This window comes from Dendropsophus ebraccatus, chromosome 12 (assembly GCF_027789765.1).
Source record: "Dendropsophus ebraccatus isolate aDenEbr1 chromosome 12, aDenEbr1.pat, whole genome shotgun sequence".
Taxonomy (NCBI): domain Eukaryota; kingdom Metazoa; phylum Chordata; class Amphibia; order Anura; family Hylidae; genus Dendropsophus; species Dendropsophus ebraccatus.
The window spans coordinates 43966919-43986735 of NC_091465.1; the positions used below are offsets into that span (position 1 = coordinate 43966919).

The 19817-nt window shown below is 41.4% G+C and overlaps 1 protein-coding gene across 2 annotated transcripts in view; it reads right to left on the bottom strand.

The window, feature by feature from the left end:
* U2AF2 (U2 small nuclear RNA auxiliary factor 2) overlaps positions 1-17320 on the bottom strand; it is a 33781-nt gene extending 16461 nt beyond the window's left edge. Inside the window, exons 1-6 of one of the 2 annotated variants that reach the window (XM_069948055.1) lie at positions 17128-17320; positions 11590-11725; positions 10408-10511; positions 6594-6745; positions 5696-5812; positions 5495-5600 (exon numbers count right to left, since the gene is read on the bottom strand). In XM_069948055.1, coding sequence (XP_069804156.1) covers positions 5495-5600; positions 5696-5812; positions 6594-6745; positions 10408-10511; positions 11590-11725; positions 17128-17176 — 664 coding nt within the window. In that variant the 5' untranslated portion in view covers positions 17177-17320. Of the gene's footprint in view, positions 1-5461; positions 5601-5695; positions 5813-6593; positions 6746-10407; positions 10512-11589; positions 11726-17127 lie in introns of both variants that reach the window. The other variant, XM_069948054.1, reaches the window with a different exon arrangement.
* Positions 17321-19817: the final 2497 nt, after the last annotated feature.

A 19817-nucleotide genomic window follows, 5' to 3' on the forward strand; every position in this document is an offset into this window, starting at 1 on the left:
GTAAAACTGAACATTTGTGTACGCCTGTCATTCATTTTCTACGATCTGTTCATGTAAATGAATGAATCCATCCAAAAGGGTAGAGAAAACACAGATGTGTACCTAGGCTTAGTCAATCATACATGCAAATGACAAAGCCTGCAGTTTCAATTTTCCTTAACTCCTTAAGGTCAAAGTCTATTTTCGTTTTTGCGCTTTTGCTTTTTCCATTTTAAGTTTAAAAGTCCATAGCGCTTGCATTTTTTCACCTAGAGACTTATATGAGCGCTTATTTTTTGCGAAACCAATTGTACTTTGCAATGACCGGCATTATTTTTCCATAACATATGCTGCGAAACCGGAAAAAAATCATTTGCGCTGTCAAATTGAAAAAAAAAACTAATTTGTTTTGATTTCGGGGAGTTTTGCATTTACGCCGTCCGTCCTATGGTAAAACTGACTTGTTATGTATGTTCCTCAAGTCGTTACGATTACTATGATATATAACATGTATAACTTATATTGTATCTGATGGCCTGTAAAAAATTCAAACCATTGTTATCAAATATACGTTCCTTAAAATCGCTCCATTCCCAGGCTTATAGCGCTTTTATCCTTTGGTCTATGGGGCTGTGTGAGGTGTCAAGTTTTTGCGCCATGATGTGTTCTTTCTATCGGTACCTTGATTGCGCATATACGACTTTTTGATCGTTTTTTATTACATTTTTTCTGGATTTGATGCGACCAAAAATGCGCAATTTTGCACTTTGGAATTTTTTGCGCTGACGCCGTTTACTGTGCGAGATCAGGAATGTGATTAATTAATAGTTCGGGCGATTACGCGCGCGGCGATACTAAATATGTTTATTTATTTATTAATTTATATTTATAAAATGGGAAAAGGGGGGTGATTTGGACTTTTATTAGGGGAGGGGATTTTTTATTAATAAAAACACTTTTTTACATGGACTAGAAGCCCCCCTGGGGGGCTTGTATATAGACAGCACTGATCTCTCATAGAGATCAATGCTGTGTATATACACAGCAAAGATCCATCAGATCGGTCATAGATTGCTATGGCCTACTGCAGGCCACAGCAATCTATTGCCGAGCCGGGATCAGCGTCATTCCAACGCTGAGGCCTGGCACGGGCAGAAGAACGGATCTCCCCCCGCGATGCGATCGCGGGGGGGGGGGGGGGGGGGTCGGGGGGAGATCCGACCCACTAGACACCAGGGATAGTGTGCATAAAGCAGGTTTGACAGCTGCATTGAAGTGCTTAATTAGCCGGCGCGGCAACGGGACCCGCGCTGGCTAACAGAGGCACTGCCCGGCTGCACGTGTCAGCCGGGATCAGCGCCGTTCAGAGCGGGGTCCCGGCGGGACCCCGCTCTGAACACCCCCCGCGGCGCCATGACGTATCAGATAATGGGTCGCTAAGGGGTTAAAGAACAAAAAGCACATTTTAAGATGTTATAATAAAGTCTGTACTGAATAGAGATGAGCGCAACTTATGGTGCGTTTATACAGACAGATTTATCTGACAGATTTCTGAAGCCAAAACCTTGAACTATAAACAAAGAACAAATCATAAAAGAAAACAGAGATTCCTGCTCTTTTCTAATCCATTCCTGGCTTTGGCTTCCAAAATCTGTCAGATAAATCTCTGTGTAAATGCACCATTAAGCCTGATTGTTATGCATTTAGGGGCTGCATACAGCTTCTTCAGCCACCCGTATTCAAATGTCAAACGTTCGGACACAAGCATGCTCAAGTTGCGCTCATCTCTAATTTTTAATATCCTCCTTCTGTTTGGTGCTCACGCTATCAAAGTGTATGAAAAACATTTGTGGCACTGGCTAATGCGATAATTATCACATATTACACAACCTGCCCCATTTCAGACAAGGGCTATTGTTAATAGTGCCCCCAAACCCCTGTTCGAAAGCGTTCCTATGAGGTTAAGGACACCACCTCTTTTTTAAATAATGTATGAGTCCTTTCATGGTACCTGGCTTCTCGACTTTCCTAGATATGCCTTGACGCAAATCACATGACCGTATTTCAGAATGTCTTTGCTTAAAGTGTGAACCATAATTTTGGTGAATCGATTCTATGGTTTGGAGAGTTGATGGGCAGACACTTATACCCCGGGTGAAGGTTTTATCTTCCATTTAAAAAAAAAACAAAACTAATGCATATACTTCTATCTACCCCACAAAAATCCTCTAGATGTGTTCATATTCAGGAGGATGGCTATAAGGCGTCCCACTAGTACGAAACCCCAGAGATCTCATCTCTTTATAGTTTACAAAAACTGCGCTAAATGCTGGAAGTGAGGAAGTGTAAATATGATTATTCCCCTTTTTCCCACATCTGGTAACATTGTTCTTCTCTCCCCACTTGGTGGTTACATATATTTCACAATAGCAATTCTGTCTGCAAAACACAGGTTGCTCCAACATCAGAGATGGCCCTCTTAGGGTTACATCCAAAAAGGTGCAGACTATCAGGCCACCTGCTCTTGGCTGCCTGCCTGCTTGTTCAAACATATTGGCTATTATTGGACTTAACTATGTTAAAGAGTGGAAGTTTAGAGTCAACCAAATACACTGTATGTAGGAGTTATCACATTAGGGCAGTGCTTCTCAATTCCAGTCCTCAGGCCTCACCAACAGGTCATGTTTTGAGGATTTCCTTAGTATGTCACAGGTGATATAATTGTACTCAGTGGATCATGTATTATCACAGATGTTTTTGTATGGGAAATCCTCAAAACATGACCTGTTGGTGAGGTCTGAGGACTGGAATTGAGAAGCACTGCATAAGGAGATACTAGACAAGTTCTTGGCCATTTGGTCTCCTTGGGCCATAGAGGTTTCCAAATGCCCTAGAAAATCATTTTACCTTAAAGAGAACCTATCTAAATTTCACTGTCCCTAATATTAAAGTATATCTTTCCCTAAGTCTATCTATGAAGATACAGACTGCCTTTGCAGTCTGTATCTTATGCCTTACCTACTCTTTCGTATCTGTGTAAGCAAGGCCGGGCGCCGCCATCTTGATGACGTCATTTGCGTTCCACCGTTGGAACGCAAGTTGCGTCATCAAGATGGCGGCGCCTGGCCTTGCTTGCACAGAAACAGAGGATTAGGTAAAGTAGAAGATAGACTGTAAAGGCAGTCTGTATCTTCATGAAGTCTATTTATGAAGATACAGACTGTCTTTACAGTCTGTATCTTCTACTTTACCTAATCCTCTGTTCTGTGCAGCAAGGCCGGCGCCGCCATCTTGATGACGTAACTTGCGTTCCAGCGGTGGAACGCAAAGACGTAATCAAGATGGCGGTGGCGGCCCTGCTGCACCGGCACAGTAGTAGGTAAGGCAAAGGCAGTCTGTATCTTCATAAATAGACTTCATGAAGATACAGACTGCCTTTACAGTGTTCTACTTTACCTAATCCGCTTGTTTGGTGTAGCTAGGCCGGGGGGGGGGGGGGGGGGGGGGGGGGGGGGGGGGGGGGGGGGGGGCGCGCCATCTTGAAGACGTGACTTGCGTTCCAGCGGTGGAACGCAAGTGACGTCATCAAGATGGCGGGCCCCCACAGGCCTTGCTGCCGCTCTGCATGAGGGGAGCTTCCTGTCTCGCGCCGGCTCTTTTGAAAAGAGCCGGCGCGAGGCAGGAAAGTAAAACAGAAATATTTTAAAAAACGCAGCTTTAAAATTAATTAATTATATTTACAAATATTGTTAAAATTAGGATTTACATCTAATTTCGCCCGTGATTGGTTCTCTTTAAAGCAGGAAAGTTTGGGACTCTGAATCTCTAATGGATTTTTTTTGTGATAACTCTGAATTTAGGATTCTAAATTTATTTCTCCATGCACTTGCAAGTTTTTATTGCTGCATATACAAGACTGGATGACAGTGAACCTTTGTAATGGTTTGGTTACTTCCTTGTTGATTCCCCCTACCTGACCTATATCCTCCCTCCTCCCAAGTACAGACATCCGTACTTATGTAAAGAAAGTTAAGTGATGAATTGTAAAAGCATAAATTAGGGATGCACGATGCACCGAAATATCGATACTACTGTCAATATTTCGGGCAAAAATACGGTTCTGTACCAGGATTTCCTGGTATCGATACTTTATGTTGGGCTGCATAACAACGCAGCTTAATACAAAGTATAGAGCTGAGAACACTGCCGGCGGCTAGCTAAGCGCCGGCCATGTTCTCTGTGTGCCACCCCAGGCCCCCTGCGATCACCTCCTCACACGGGTGCGGGCTGTGCGGCCTTCCTTTTCTGTGCGGCATTCCAGTGTAGACAGCGTCCAGGGGAAATCCCACTGACCGGGAAGCAGGGGGCCTAAAGATAATGCTGCAGCCTCCCGACAGCCTGCTGGACGCTGTGCAGGACTGGTCGTTAGGTCATAAATCATGGGTCTGTATGTGAGGCAGCGTTCTCCATAGCACAAGCCATGCTTCCCAGGCAGTGTGGTGACCCTCCAGGACCCTCTCCCTGTGCTGTAAGCCTGAGGATTATTATCTCCTATCTCTGTCTGTTTAATTACATCACTAGTTTCCTCTGGCTTCTTACCTTGTGTCCATCAATCAGTGTGAGTGTCTACCTCTCTATCTACCCTATTTCCCCATCTCCCCCCCCCCCCCCGCTATCTCCCTCCCTCTCTGTTTTATCTATCTCTCTTTCTCTCCCCTATATCTCCTATCTCACTATGGCATTGCATTGAATATTATGTGGCAGTCTCCCCCATGTACATTGTGCCAACCCTGGTGCTGTGCATAGACCCGCTGCAGTGCCACAATATATACAAACACTAACAGTATATATAACAATCCTATAATTATCTGGACCACTTGCAATAATTGTTATGACACAAGTTACTGGCCCGTTGCAGCTGTGTTCACATACGGCGGTATGGTTATTTGTTGCAAGTTTTTACATATTTAAATACCTTGTGGGCAATAACTGCATTGCAACCACCACAGACTCAAAGGGGTCTCCCAAAATATAGGATACGGAATATCTAGCTGATTGGTGAGAGTTGCAGTGCACAAAGATATTTTGGGAGTTGCAGTTGTACAGCAGCAGCCTCCTTGTGCACAACAACTCCCAGCATATCTCCTCGTGCACATAGAGGTATGCTGGGAGTTGTTGAGCACATATCTGCAGTCTGAGGTGGGTGGGTGGGGCATTATATTTGTATTTTTACATTTTTTTTTTTTAATTTTTTTTAAACTTTAGTATTGAAATGGTATAGAGTATCGAAATAAAACAGCTGGTATCGGTATCTAACTCAAAATTCTGGCATCGTGACATCACTAGCATAAGTATATTCTTGACAGGATTATGTACTCCTTGTTGTCATTGTCTGTAATGTAGTTGAAAAATTCTAATAAAAAGGTTTTATAAAAATAAAAAGGTGCAAGAAGAAAAAAAAAAAAAAAAAAGAAATGGTTACCTGGAACATATACAGATGGGTTCTCCGACATACCAGGTAAAGGCTGATAATCATGTGGACGACGAATCTTCAATGACTGGCCTTGAAAAATTATTCCATCAAAAGCCATCGCCTGTGTTGTCTCATCAACAGAACGGAACTATAAAAATATATTTATGTAAATAAATCAGATCTATATTCACATTGTCCCATTACCAAAAATAACGCAGCACTGGGCTATGAACTTTTACCTACCTCTAAGAAGGCAAAATTTTTATCTTGGTTGATCTGGACTGCAAGGACCGGATTTCCAGGGGCCTGCGTTAACCCACCAAGGCGCATCTGGGCATTAAAAAAATCCATCATCGCTTCCTGTGAGGGGAGAAAAGAAAACACCACATTTGATGCCCATGTTACTAGTAAGAGAGAGCATTTGTAAGATCTAGAATGTCCTACTTGCCTTTCATGATGGTAGCAAACTTATTTTGCTACGAAGGGATTTCAGCCCCACAATTTTCACTTTAAAAAGAAATGGAAACAACTCTTTGATCTTGTTTTTTTTCAAATGGAAAGGGTTTTATTCAAAGTTTGCTTAAAAAAAAGTTTACATAGACCAATTACTAATTTCCAAAAACACCAAACTAACCTCAGTATAATTTGGTCAAACTTTGAAACAGAGGCAATACATACAGTTCGCAGGGCCAGTGGGACTTCTTTCCTTTGTCTAAAATAGTTACCATTTCCAGAAGTAAAAAAAGTAAACACTGATATACCCATAGTATGCCTAGCTCAAAAGAAAAAGTAGCAAGTGGACTACAATAGACCAGGGTTCACAAACTTACCTGTAATCTGTTTCCTCTTCCAAATATACATTTATATGCACATTTTTAAGCGAATTTAGCTTCGCTTTGTGTTAAATTTGGCAAAACAAGGGCGACTTACCACATCATTTTTTTTGTTGCCTTTTGCAATATGATTGCAAAGACCGTGCAAAAAGAAAAAAAAAAAAAAAAAACACACACCGCACCTTATACTCAAATGTGTACAAGGTAGATATAATTAGTGTAATCCTTCCAAACGGAGGTCAACAGGAAGGGGGAAAAAAATAAAAAAAAATGGAGAAAAGTAAATGTTAATAGAAAAACCTTAGTACCTCAGTAATTCCAAATGGAATATTTCCCACATAAAGACGACGGGCCTGTCTCGTCATCTGACTACCCACAACAGGCACTGGTGTCGGAGTAACAGCTAGTCCATCAGGTGTCATTGTTGGCAGAAGTGCTGTAGCAGGAATTTGACCAGCAGCTGTTAACATAAAATTGTAGGAATATAGCGTGAATGTGGGGTAAACAATGAAGTGTTATGGTCTTTAAAACAAATACTTCACATCACAAAAATACGACAAACGGTTTGGTCAGTTGCAGTCTGGATACTGAGAATCTGATCGCTTCTCTACCCATCTCCTCCTCCCCGCTTGTTCTAGTAATTGGTAGGGATCTCAAAGTGTCAGATTTTAAACGAGTGACATTAAAGACCCTATTACACGAAACGATCGGCCGTATTTGGCCGGACGATAGCGGTATTGTGTAATAGGAGGCAACGATCAGCCGACACGAACGGCTGAAAGACAAACTACTAACATAGCAGCGATCTGCTGCTGTCGCTCTGCGGATTGGAGCGGCGGCAGCAGACCCCCACTATCTGCTGTGGGCAGCCTGGACGATCAAGCGATCACCCGGGCAGCACCCCCCTGTACTCACCCGCTCGCTGCTGATGCATGTAATAGCGCAGGCAGCGTGCGGGAAACGAGGAACAAGTGAGCGCTGACAGCCCTCGTTTGCTTCTCTACGTCACCATGTGTAATAGGGGCTTTAGACCATAAAATATCTATATACTGTAATGGACTGTATTGTTACTTTGTTAAGATTAGATATGAGCGACTTTACAGTAAAAAAAAGAGAATAACTTCATTATCTCAGAAATCTGTTCATCAGTCTGCTGCCTTTTATCTCAGTGCTGCTCCTGCCCGGGTGCCTGGAAAAGCATAGTTTCTGAGGACTGGATCCAGCTTTTCCCAGCACAGAGTTAAAAGGCAGCAGGCTGACAAGCAGATTTCCGAGAAAGTGATTTGCTTTATTACTGTAAATTCATTATCGCTAGTTACGGTTTAATTAAAACACAAAACTGTGGATATTGCATATTTCTATGCAAGAATATGTCTGTACTATACTGCATGGCCAGTTATTGTTAAAAACTGCCTATTTGGAGACATTTAAATTGTATATATACACATACATACTAAATATATATATATATATATATATATATATATATATATATATATACACATATACACATATACACACACACAAATACATACATACATACTTGCAAGGTTAAACTACGTAAATAAAATAAAAATAAAAAATCTAAGCAAAGAAAATTGTAACAGATGGAGCTTCAATGCCAGAATCTATACTACTACCATCTTTTGGCACTGCTCAGCTACCATCTGCAAAAATGTGCACATGAGACTGACTTCACCAGTGGTAGCTGTATGTGCATAAAACCTCAGAATATACAAACATACTAACAATTTTGTATACCAAAAGAAAAAAGCAGAAGAAAGGCTCTCAATAAAATATCATGATTTAATTAACATATAACAATTACATTACATGTATAAATAAAAACACATTTTCAAAAAAGAAAAGAATAAAATAGTATCCCACAAACACACTGCATGCAATAATAATTTGTAAAAAATGGGACAATACCATATACTATAGAGTCAATGGAACTGTTATTTTAATTATGAAGCAAGCCTCCCAACTATGGGTTATAAAATACAGAGTTAAATCTGGCCGCTATCTAAGAATATATGAAAAAATACAGTTATAACTATTCACTTTGACTCACCCATGGCAGTGTGATAGTGCTTAACCCCAACGCACGTTTCACGTTGCTACGCTTCCTCAGGGGGCTTCCTGAGGAAGCGTAGCAACGTGAAACGTGCGTTGGGGTTAAGCACTATCACACTGCCATGGGTGAGTCAAAGTGAATAGTTATAACTGTATTTTTTCATATATTCTTAGATAGCGGCCAGATTTAACTCTGTATTTTATAACCCATAGTTGGGAGGCTTGCTTCATAATTTAAATAACAGTTCCATTGACTCTATAGTATATGGTATTGTCCCATTTTTTACAAATTATTATTGCATGCAGTGTGTTTGTGGGATACTATTTTATTCTTTTCTTTTTTGAAAATGTGTTTTTATTTATACATGTAATGTAATTGTTATATGTTAATTAAATCATGATATTTTATTGAGAGCCTTTCTTCTGCTTTTTTCTTTTGGTATACAATATATGGTTTATAGGCTTTTTTAGTAGCGAGTTTGTTTTGGGTTAACAAGGATTTGGGGTAAAGCAACAGACCCCTTACTGACAATTCATTGCATATACCCATTTGGAACGTGTGTTTCTAAACATACTAACAAGGCTGAATATGAACAGAGTGAGAGTTATAAAGAAACATAAGACAAAAATGATAAAATGATCGGTGAAAAACTCATCATTTGCACATTGACGAGTCTTCCCACCCCTTTTCATTAAGGATATTTTCTCCCAAATTTAGAAGTAGAAGGTAGAGACCATGGTATGGTGTAACATAACATTACACAGTTCTGTGTCCATAAAAATAAGTCTGTTTCTGTGCTGAGCCTTTAGCTCAAAGCTATAATGGCACTGTAAGAAGAATCTAGTTTGGGGTCTTAGACAAGAATAGTGCCTAAGGGTCAATTTACACAGAAAGATCTGACAGATTTTATGCCAAAGATTTGAAGCCAAAGCCAGGAATAGATTTGAAAAGAGGAGAAATCTCAGTCTTTCCTTTATGACATGATCTCTGTTTATAGTTTGTTTCTGGCTTTGGCTTCAAATCATTGGCAGATAATCTGTCAGATAATCTTTCTGTGTAAATGGACCCTATAAGTACCCATTACAACCCATTTAGGCAGTGCTTGCTATTGTCATCTTATGTGGCAGAGCTACAAAACTAAACACAGCCCTCCGGACAAGTGTCCCACACTATAGGACAAGACAGACATGTTTTTGTAATATATAACCACCATTAAAGGCTAAGTGCAGGGTAATGAAAACCTAATATCTGCATACATGACCAAGTTCCTCAAGGTAAAAATTGCACATGCTTCCCCATGACTGAGCGCAGCTCCAGCTCTTTCCCTGATTTGTCCCCTTTCAGTCTCTATTACCCAATCGCCCACAGCTTGTCAGCTTATGGCGATGATTTTCCTCCACTCCACTGTGTGCTAATTATAGTAAAACTATTCATGTATTTTATAAGAATTATACATATTAACTAGAGACAACTGCAGCTCGAGCATGTCTGATCGCTCAGCATTTGATTACCTGAGGCTGAAGTTGAATGCAGCCCTAGGGAGTCTGGGAAAACATGGATACAGCCTATGGCTGTCGGGAGTTGAATGCAGAGCGATCATGTGATCAAATACCAAGCAATAAAACTCATGCTGCATTCAAAGAGCTATAACTTTATTTTTCCGTTGACAGACAAATTTTTTTTTGTAGAACAAGTTGCACTTAAGGGTACCATTTTGGGGTTCAATAGATGGTAACACCTCAAACTTCATTTTTTAACTGTTTTCTTCCTTTTCCAAATTGTACAGTAAAAATGACATGTTAAGTCTATTCTGCAGGTCGGCACAGATAACTATAGCAAATTCTGGTAATTTAAAAATAGAAAACTGCATCACCATGTTCTATTTGTATCTGTAGTTTTTCTATTAGTACCACAACTACCAACCGTCAGCAACAGATAGAAGCACCAACCGAGCAGTATGGTAGCTGGAACTGTATGAGTAATAAAAAAGTCAACTGCATCCACTTACAAAGCTAACATATCGTACTTAACAATCAATAACATACCTTGCATGGCTTTATACTGTATGGGAGTGATGTGCTCAAAGCCAGGAGGTGGAACATCCCAGTATTTACGAACCTTCTTTTTCTTTTCATGTCTTGGTGACCGACTAAAACAAAATACATAAATAAGCTCAACCACGTTACATTAATAGTAGTCACCATTTGTCATTTATGATACTACCTTGCTGCTCTAGACGACAGTGTAATGTAATGCTGACAGCTGTGCAAATGATTAACCTAAAATTTTATGTTTACAAATGTGGCAGTGAATTACGCTGCATACATCCAGGGATGTTGCTGTGTCCCAATATACACAGTAACTATAGTACTCATTTATTTTATTTATTTATTTTATTCATCTTTCATGTCATTTAGTTTTTGCAGTCCATAATACAGAACTAAAAGTTAATCGACAGGACTATTCACATGGCCACATATAAATATACACTTTTTTTTTTTAAAGGCAGCATGCACTTGTTTATAGACAAGCATTAAAATATGGATTTCATCTGTATCATCATATCAATTTTTCAAAGTGTAATTCAATTTCCTCTCTAAAATGCAGCCCATTTACTGTACAAAGTATGGATGCAATGCTATAGCAATAATGAGTATAATGAGGGTAGTTTCTCTGTAATATGTCTGTCTGAGCTGTGTAAGGGTATGTGCAAGGGTATGTGCAGACTAAGGAATACGCAAGGAATTTGAAGCTGAATCTGCTCTTAATTTCTGCTTGAAAATCCTCCCGTAAAATATGAACAGAGCAATATCCCATTTGTGCATTGTGCTGCACTTCAGCTCCACTGAAAAGAAAGCAGCAGAGCCATAGTACTACACATAACCAGGTGTGGTGCTATTTTTGGAAGAAAGCAACTAATTTTTTTCTCATCCTGGAAAACTGCTTTAAAAGTTAGTACCCAAATTAAAAAAAAAATAGATTAAACAAAAACTGAGACCAACATCTTGCAAACACTCATATGTCATGAACATCTAATAAGTAAAAAAAAAAGTGTAAGAAGAAATATGTCTGCATGAAGAGAATGCATATCGTATTATGCCATTTAGTTTATAAAATGGAAATAAAATCTTGTATGTAAGGAGCCATGTAAACAGGCATGTGCTTTGCTTGTTTCACCGTAGACAAAATGAAGACAGATTTAATATATAATTTTCTTTAACAATAACCTGCGTCTCCGCCGGTCTCTGGATCCACTGCGCTGTTCTCTAGCCCTCCTATCCCTGCTACGACTTCTCCGCTTTCTATCACGACTTCTAGAACGGCTATGACTGCGTTTTCGATGGCGGTTCTCTTTGTCTCGCTCTTGATTGGTAAAGGGAAAAAAAATAAAATAAATTGGTCATTATGATGAACAATGTACCTATCAGAATTACATTGATTTTTTTTATCGTTCCTGCACCCTGCATGCAATGTATTGTTTGTTCAGGCCGGACTTCTTTAAACCACAGTAGGATTAGTGACCTTTTATCAATACAAGGCCTACTAAAGGGATCTTACAATGAAAATACAGTCCAACTGTTAGAGATCATGTAAAAGGAGCACTCCAAAGAAAATGTATTTTACTAATCTGAAAGTAACACAGATTTGTAAATATTTAAAATCTTAAGTCTTTCAGTACTTAGCTGCTGTATGTCCTGTAAGAAGTGGTGTATTCTTTCCTGACTGACAAAGTGCTCTCTGCTGCCACCTCTGTCCATCTTATGAACCTTTCAGAGCAGTAGAGGTTTTCTATGGGGATTTACTACTGTTTTGGATAGTACTGAGACAGAGAGAGGTGGCAGCAGAGAGCACTGTCAGACTGGAAAGAATACACCACTTCCTGCAGGACATACAGCAGCTGATAAGTACTGAAAGACTTAAGATTAATTTTTTTTTGCCACCAGTTGATTTAAAAATATTTTCTCCACAAGAGCAGCACACTGATATACGGTCTTGTGTAAAGTACCAGAATAAATGGTAGTTTATTTATGGAATCCTCTGCTAAGTGATGGTGTGGGTGGTCCCCACTCAGTAACTGACAACTTTATCTATAGGCACACTTGTATAAAGAAAGCAATCACTGAATAGGACCGCCCACATGACAACTTAGTCCAGAATGAGCAGAGGCTTCCATGAATAAATTACTTGTGTGGGGGAAACTTTGTAATGCTTTAACAGACCCAAGTGATTCTATCGTTTAAAAATTGTATGTAAATTGTAGTGGTAAATTTTGGTAGATGCATTTAGCCAGAATTTGTGAAAACTGACAAAATTTTGCGGAAATTTGCAGAAGTTAGCAACTGTCTACTTGTAAGAAAGATAGTCATGCCACTGAGAATTCTCATTTATATGTCGACAGTGTTTTTTTTTTCATTAAAATTTCCAACACCAAGGAACCAATCCATTTCTTAAATGAATCAGAGGCCGGTGGTATGCTGGAAACCCCCATAAAGCATCAGATTTCACTGCAAAGAATTTACAAAGGAACTTTGCTTTAATTTCTCTGAACCACCTAAAGGATTACCAGAATGGATGTGAAATTACTTTCCTTTTTTGCTAATTTATATATATTTTTTTTCTACTTGCAACACCTAATATTACCAGTGCAGCTAAACCCCTCAGAAGTTACTTTAGTTTAGAAGCTATACCCCTCAAAGTATTAATTAACAGGTGTACTGAGCACTTGGACCCAGCAAGTGTTCGCGTAAAGTTTTTAGCACTGGGCCACACATGAAAGTTTGCTTTCTTTTAAGTAAATGTTTTTGGCTCAAAGTCCCCCATGTTTACAAGGAACACTAAGGTATAAGCACCCTAAAATTTGTACACAATTTCTCCCTAGTTGGGCATTACTCTATAAAGAACCATAAATTGATGTTTAGGCACACAGCGGGCCTCAGAGAAGAATGGGTTTAAAGAGGTGATAATGATAGGTAAAATACATGTTGAATCATCCCCCCTCCTGAAGACTAACAATTCATTTCATACATGTCATTACCGTTTCTGTCTCCTTCCCTCAGTTCTGAGCTGCTGCTTTCTGCTAAAGACACAGAAAACTTTATCTGAGCTTTTCAGTCCTTCGCTGCTCTCAATCCCCTCCTCCCTCTTCCTTCCGAGATGTCTATTGTAAAGAAATCCTTATCTGCAACCTTGTAGCTTCTTTGTAATGCTGGGAGAGTTTTTCAGAGATAAAGTTGCTAATGAACTCACTGTCATTATCCCTCCCAGCATTACAACGTTAACACAAAGTTACAGAAAGGGACTTCTCTACATCAGCTGTCTCAGAAGGAAGGGGGGGGGGGGGGGGAAGACGAGGGGGTTAAGAACAGAGACGGACTCAACAAGTCAGACACCGTTTTCTGTGTCTTTAGCGTCAAGTAGCAGCTGAAAACTGAAGGAAGGAGACAGAAAAGGTGATGACATGTATGGAATGAATAGTCTCCAGGAGGGAGAAGGATGATTAAACATATATTTTACCAATTGGGATAACCCCTTTAAAGGGGTAGTGCAGTCTAAGACATTTTTTTACTAAACACACAATACAAAGTTACACAACATTGTAATGGCCCCCTCCCCATGTGTCCCCCCCGCCCGGCCGTGCACCCGGAAGTGTGATACAGTATACTTATGGAATCACAGTCGACCTTGGCCGCCATTTTGGGACAATCACCTCATCTTCAGGAGACCGACTTGACTGCTCCAGCCCTCCCTCATGCCGGCCCCCTCCTGCGAGTCATCAGCTGCTCAGCCGCGATTGGTCGACAGTGATTACATAAGAATACTGTACCACACTTTCGGGTCCAAGGCCGGGGGGCAATTACTTAAATATCACACATTACAATGTTGTATAACTTTGTAATGTGTGTTATCTAGTGAAAAAAGGTCTTACACCGCACTACTCCTTTAATGGGTCAGCAAACCTTCTTAATAAAAATATGGCCACGCACCCCTATTACAATCCATCAGCAGGTTTCATCCATTTAATATGCCCTGAAACGTGAAATTTTTATTAACAAAAAACAAACACCCTTTTACACAGACCAATGTGCATCAAACTAGTGCTGAACAGGAAGATCAGCACTCGCTTTAAGTGCCTTTACACGGCACGATTAACCAAGCAACACAAATGATCGCTGTGCAGACCATGTGGCCATGTTGCCTGGAAAAGGAGTCCTAACTTACCGTATTTTCCGGCGTATAAGGCGACCCCTGACTTTTAAGCAGATTGTCAGGGGTTCGCCTTATACGCCGGAAAATGTTAACCCCTGCCTGACAGGGGTTAGCTGCAGCTAAATAAAAAAACAAAAACAAACATTTAACTCACCTAGGGCCCGTTCCCGGCGCAGGCAGTGTGACGTACACTACCTGCGCCGGAGATCGCCAAACCTCTCCCTAGCAGCCGAGTGTCATCGGAGAGGCTCAGAGACGCTCGGCTGCAGGGAGAGCTTTGGGAGAATGAGGGAGGCTTCGGCAACTTCCAGCGCGCCTCTCATTCTCCCGAAGCTCTCCCGGCAGAAGAGCGTCTCCGAGCCTCTCTGATAAGACTCTAGGCTGCTAGGGAGAGGTTCGGAGATCTCTGTCTCCGGTGCAGGTAGTGTACGTCACACTGCCTGCGCCTGGAACGGGCACTAGGTGACTTTCGGGGTTAAAAAGTAGTCTTATACGCCAGAAAATACGGTACCTCTCCCCGTGCCCCTGGTGAGCGGCGGGACCAGCCTCAGGACCTCTCCCCCCAGAAGGCATTTTCCCCACCGAGTTGAAATGATGTCAGCCCGCTTAGACAATCTGACTGGATGAGCGGCCAGTCCATCAGCGGGTCATGACTAGAGATGAGCGAACCTCAGGCATGCTCGAGTCCATCCGAACCCGAACTTACGGCATTTGATTAGCGGTGGCTGCTGAAGTTGGATAAAGCCCTAAGGCTATGTGGAAATCATGGATATAGTCATTGGCTGTATCCATGTTTTCCAAACAACCTTAGAGCTTTATCAAAGTTCAGCAGCCCCCGCTAATCAAATACTGAACGATCGGGTTCGGATGGACTCGAGCATGCCTGAGGTTCGCTCATCTCTAGTCGTGACGTGTGCAGTGCTGGGGAGAGGGGCATTAATACCCTTTGTTACTTTCCTCCATGCCCCTGAGTTTTTAAAACCCCTTCGGAGGTTGGACTTCTCCTTTAAGCCCCCCCTTTTTTTTTTTACTAAATCTTCTGGTTTATTTGCTTGAAATGGGCACCATACAATGCTACCTTTCCTCTGTAGAGGTCTCTTTATACCTTCTGAAGAACAAAGACAATGTTGTTAAAAAAAAAAAAAGTTGCCTTGAAGAGACAAAGCCTTTAGGAAACAAGCGTGGCAATGGGTGATATGCTTATAGCCAGGGGTCAGAGCCGCATATTCCTATACCTGACCCCCCACAGCTGCAGAGGATGTTTAGGAACTAGAGATGAGTGCAGCGCCTGTCTGAGTCCGTCCCCGAGTGTGCAGCATTTTATCACCGATGCAGAAGGTGGATGCAGCCCTAGAGCGTCCTGAAAAACATAGATACGGCCTATTGCTGTACCCAGGATTTGCAGGCAGCCTTAGGGCCCTATTACACAGTACAATCGTACCGAAAATAGTTATATCGTTCGAATTTAAACGATAATCGTTCTTTGTAATTGCAAGCAACGATCGAAAAATCGTTTGTATGAGGTTGATTTAGATCTAAACCTACAATTATCGTTAATCGTTCGCTGTAATTCCACAGTCGTTCGCTGTAGTTCCGCATTTGTTTACTAATCGTTCAGTGTAATTGCACATTCTTTATTGTTTTGCTGAGATCAGATGGAATAAACGATCATAGTATCGATCATAACTAACAACCATCGTTCTGTGTAATATGGTGAACGATTTCAGGTTAATTATAAACAAATCTCGTTTGCAATCATTTATCGTTAAAAAAAAAAAAAAAAAAAAAAATCGCTCTGAGTAATAAGACCCTAAGGGCTGCATCCAACTACTGCACACTGTGGTATGGACAGACCCCGGCGCTCACACATCGCTCATCTCTAGTGGTGACCCCACACAGCAATTGATATGTAACGTATCCACCACATGGACGCCACCATTGATCAGTACGGCTGGGGATGAAACCCTTAGGCAGTCTATGGTTAGGACGGGCAGGTTTTAGTGTATTTTCTATCCCCATACAATGATCGGCTATGGCTGACAAACAAAAGCAATGCACTGTGTAAATAAAGCGTACCCCGGCGCCAGCCACACTACTATGTCAGCCATTGCTTTATGCTAAAGAGCAGGGCTATTAGTTATGGTAGAATAGCAGCTCTGGGTCAGCACTGGATAATACCCCGTGCACAGCAATGTGGCCGCAGCCATCCCCCGCCCGGACACAGCTACAACCCCCGAGCGTAAATGGCGGACATTTCACGGCTCTCGCTACACGAGTCTGGGCGCCTATTAGCAGAGCCGCGTCATGCCGGAAAGCGAGAGTGTCCGTCCGCGGCCTAGGCCCGCAGCTGTACTAGGCCTGAGAGGGGGAGAGTGGCGGCAGCGCCGCTCATGGAGGGGAGACCAGGGCGCACACTGAGCTCAGGGCGGTACTATACACGGCTCCCCAGCGGCCATCTGCTGCCTAAATCCTCACCCAGTCACCGCCCTAACAGGACAAAGCCGCGCAGCTCCCCGGGCCGGAGGCCGCGCCGCCCGCACACACCCGCCACCGCTCACCTTGCTTATTCTCATTCAGCTGACGCTCGAACTCGTCGAAGTCAGACATGATGGCGACCTCCACAAGGCTCCGGCCTGTACGAGAACGTCTCCGCACACGCCTGCTGTCCGCGCTGCACGGGCTCCAACAGCAGAACGAGGCAGCAGCTACACACTTACCTAACTGCTTCGACTGTTTCCGGAATAAGGGGCGGAGCTTACGGAGAGCATCGCCTATTCCCGGAACGAAAATGGAGGAAAGCGCTCAAACTTCGGCTATTTCCGGAGATGTGGGAGGGGCCGCTTAAAACCTTGGAACAAAAGGCGAGAGAGGTGGCGGAGTGCCCGGCGGTATCTCAGCGTGCTCCACGCTAAATTAGGCCAGGCCTGGGTGATACATGTGTAATATGGGGGTAAGGGGGCCAGACTGCAGGATCAGTCACCCACATCCCTATAATGCAGCCCCAGATCTAAGGCCGGTTTCACACTAGCATATGGGATTACGGCAGGAATAGCCACGTAATTTACACGAGATAGCTTCCCGCCCATCTTCAGTGTGACACCAAGCACCATGTAAGTCTATGGTGTTGGACCCCATGAAGAGAAGGTCAGACTTGTGACCCTCCAACTGTTGCAGAACTACAATTCCCATCATGCCCGGACAGCTAAAGCTTCAGGCCACGTTCACACAATGTATTTTTTATTACACAACGGCCGTTGCTTAATCATCACCTTAACCCCTTAGGTACAGAGCCAAAAATGGCCTAAAAGACCAGGCCAATTTTCGTATTTGCATTTTAGCTTTTTCCTCCTCGCCTTCTTAGGGTCCTATTACACGATAAACAATGACAAACGAGTTTGTTTATCGATAACCTGAAATCGTTCACCATATTATACAGAACGATGGTTGTTAGTTACAATCGTTACTACGATCGTTTACTCCTTCTGATCCCAGCAAAACAATGAACAATGTGCAATTACACTGAACGATTAGTGAACAAATGCGGAACTACAGCGAACTAATGTGGAATTACAGCGAACATTTAGCGAACAACGATAATTTTAGGTTCAGATCTAAATCAACGACATATGAACGATTTTTCGATTGTTGCCTTCAATTACACAGAATGATTATCGTTTAAATTCGAACGATATTACGATTTTTCACACGATAATCGTCCCGTGTAATAAGGCCATAAGAGATATAACTATATAATAAGGACCATGTGAGGGCTTATTTTTTTCAGGCACAGGTGTACTTTGTAATGGAAACTTTCAATCTACCATAAATTCAATGACGGAACCCCCAAAATATCACTTTGGAATTAAAAATGTAAATCCGTAAGCTTTGGGGGATATTCTTGTTTACGTAATGCAATTTTATTCTATCGGTCAGTCTTCATACAGCGATATGTAGTTTACATAGGTTTTCTAATGTTTTACTATTTTTATTAACATCCAGATAAAAAATGCCCAAAAGTAATTACAGTCCTAAACGCACAAAAAATTGTATTATACAAAATCCAAAGGAGGATCAAAAAAAATGCAGGACAATCCAAAATAAATATACTTATATTTCTTTATTAAAGTAGAATTTAATTTAAAATACATACAGAAAAAATAATAAATAATAAAGCACAAAACTTGGGGGAATGAAACAACACACAATACATAGAACGGTGATGGGACATAAAGCAATGTTTTATGAAGTCATATATTGCACATGCATGAAAGTTGAATTTAATATAATCATGGCAGTATAAGCACCCTCCATTGAATAAAAAAATAGTGTAGATAGTATTTAATTAGCAGCAAAGAATAAAGTGCATAAAGTGCATAAGGTAAACAGCCTATTTAAAGCTGCAATTTGCTGAATAAGCAACTATCAAGGTGAAGTCACCAACAAATATATATCAAATAGACATACAAACTAGGAGGATGCGTATACTGCAACAAGTCCCACACACCTACTCACCCTACGCACGTTTCGCGTGGCTCGCTTTGTCAAGGGATATGAGTAATGAGGATCAAACCACATTCTTTTATACTAGATATAACCAATCAGAATGCCTCTACACAGGTGAAATAACTCACCAAGATGGTGACCATGGACTCAGAAAGACGAGCATGACGGAGAGAACCGGAAGTATGTGCCGATCATGTGACACCAGACGTCACACGCGACCGGAAGTGGCGCCGGCAGACCCCGATCACATGACCGCAACACGCGGCCACGTCACCAACGGACACACCTGACCCAAATACCGGTCATGTGGCAGAATGCGTCACACACAGCCTAAAGTGGTATCAGTAAACTCCGGTCACATGACCGCACATGCGGACACGTGACCAAAGAAGACATGAATATATACATATAATGGAAAAACAACAACAAAGCCCAATGAAATGGATGGAAGATAAACCTGATATCGTATGAGGATGGAATTTATTATACTACTATATACAGATTATTACGCATGCGCAGGCACCACCAGACCACAGTTAATAACCAATGTCTGTATAACGCCGTAGCTGACAAATACAAGTATATATATGTGTGAACCCAGTGGCAAATACATAAACGTAAATAAATGGAAAATAAATAATAAATAATAAATATAAAGATAAAGAAAAAAAATAAATAAAATGAAAAAATAAATAAAGAAAAAAATGAAATAAATATAAAAATAAATATAAATATAAAAATAAAT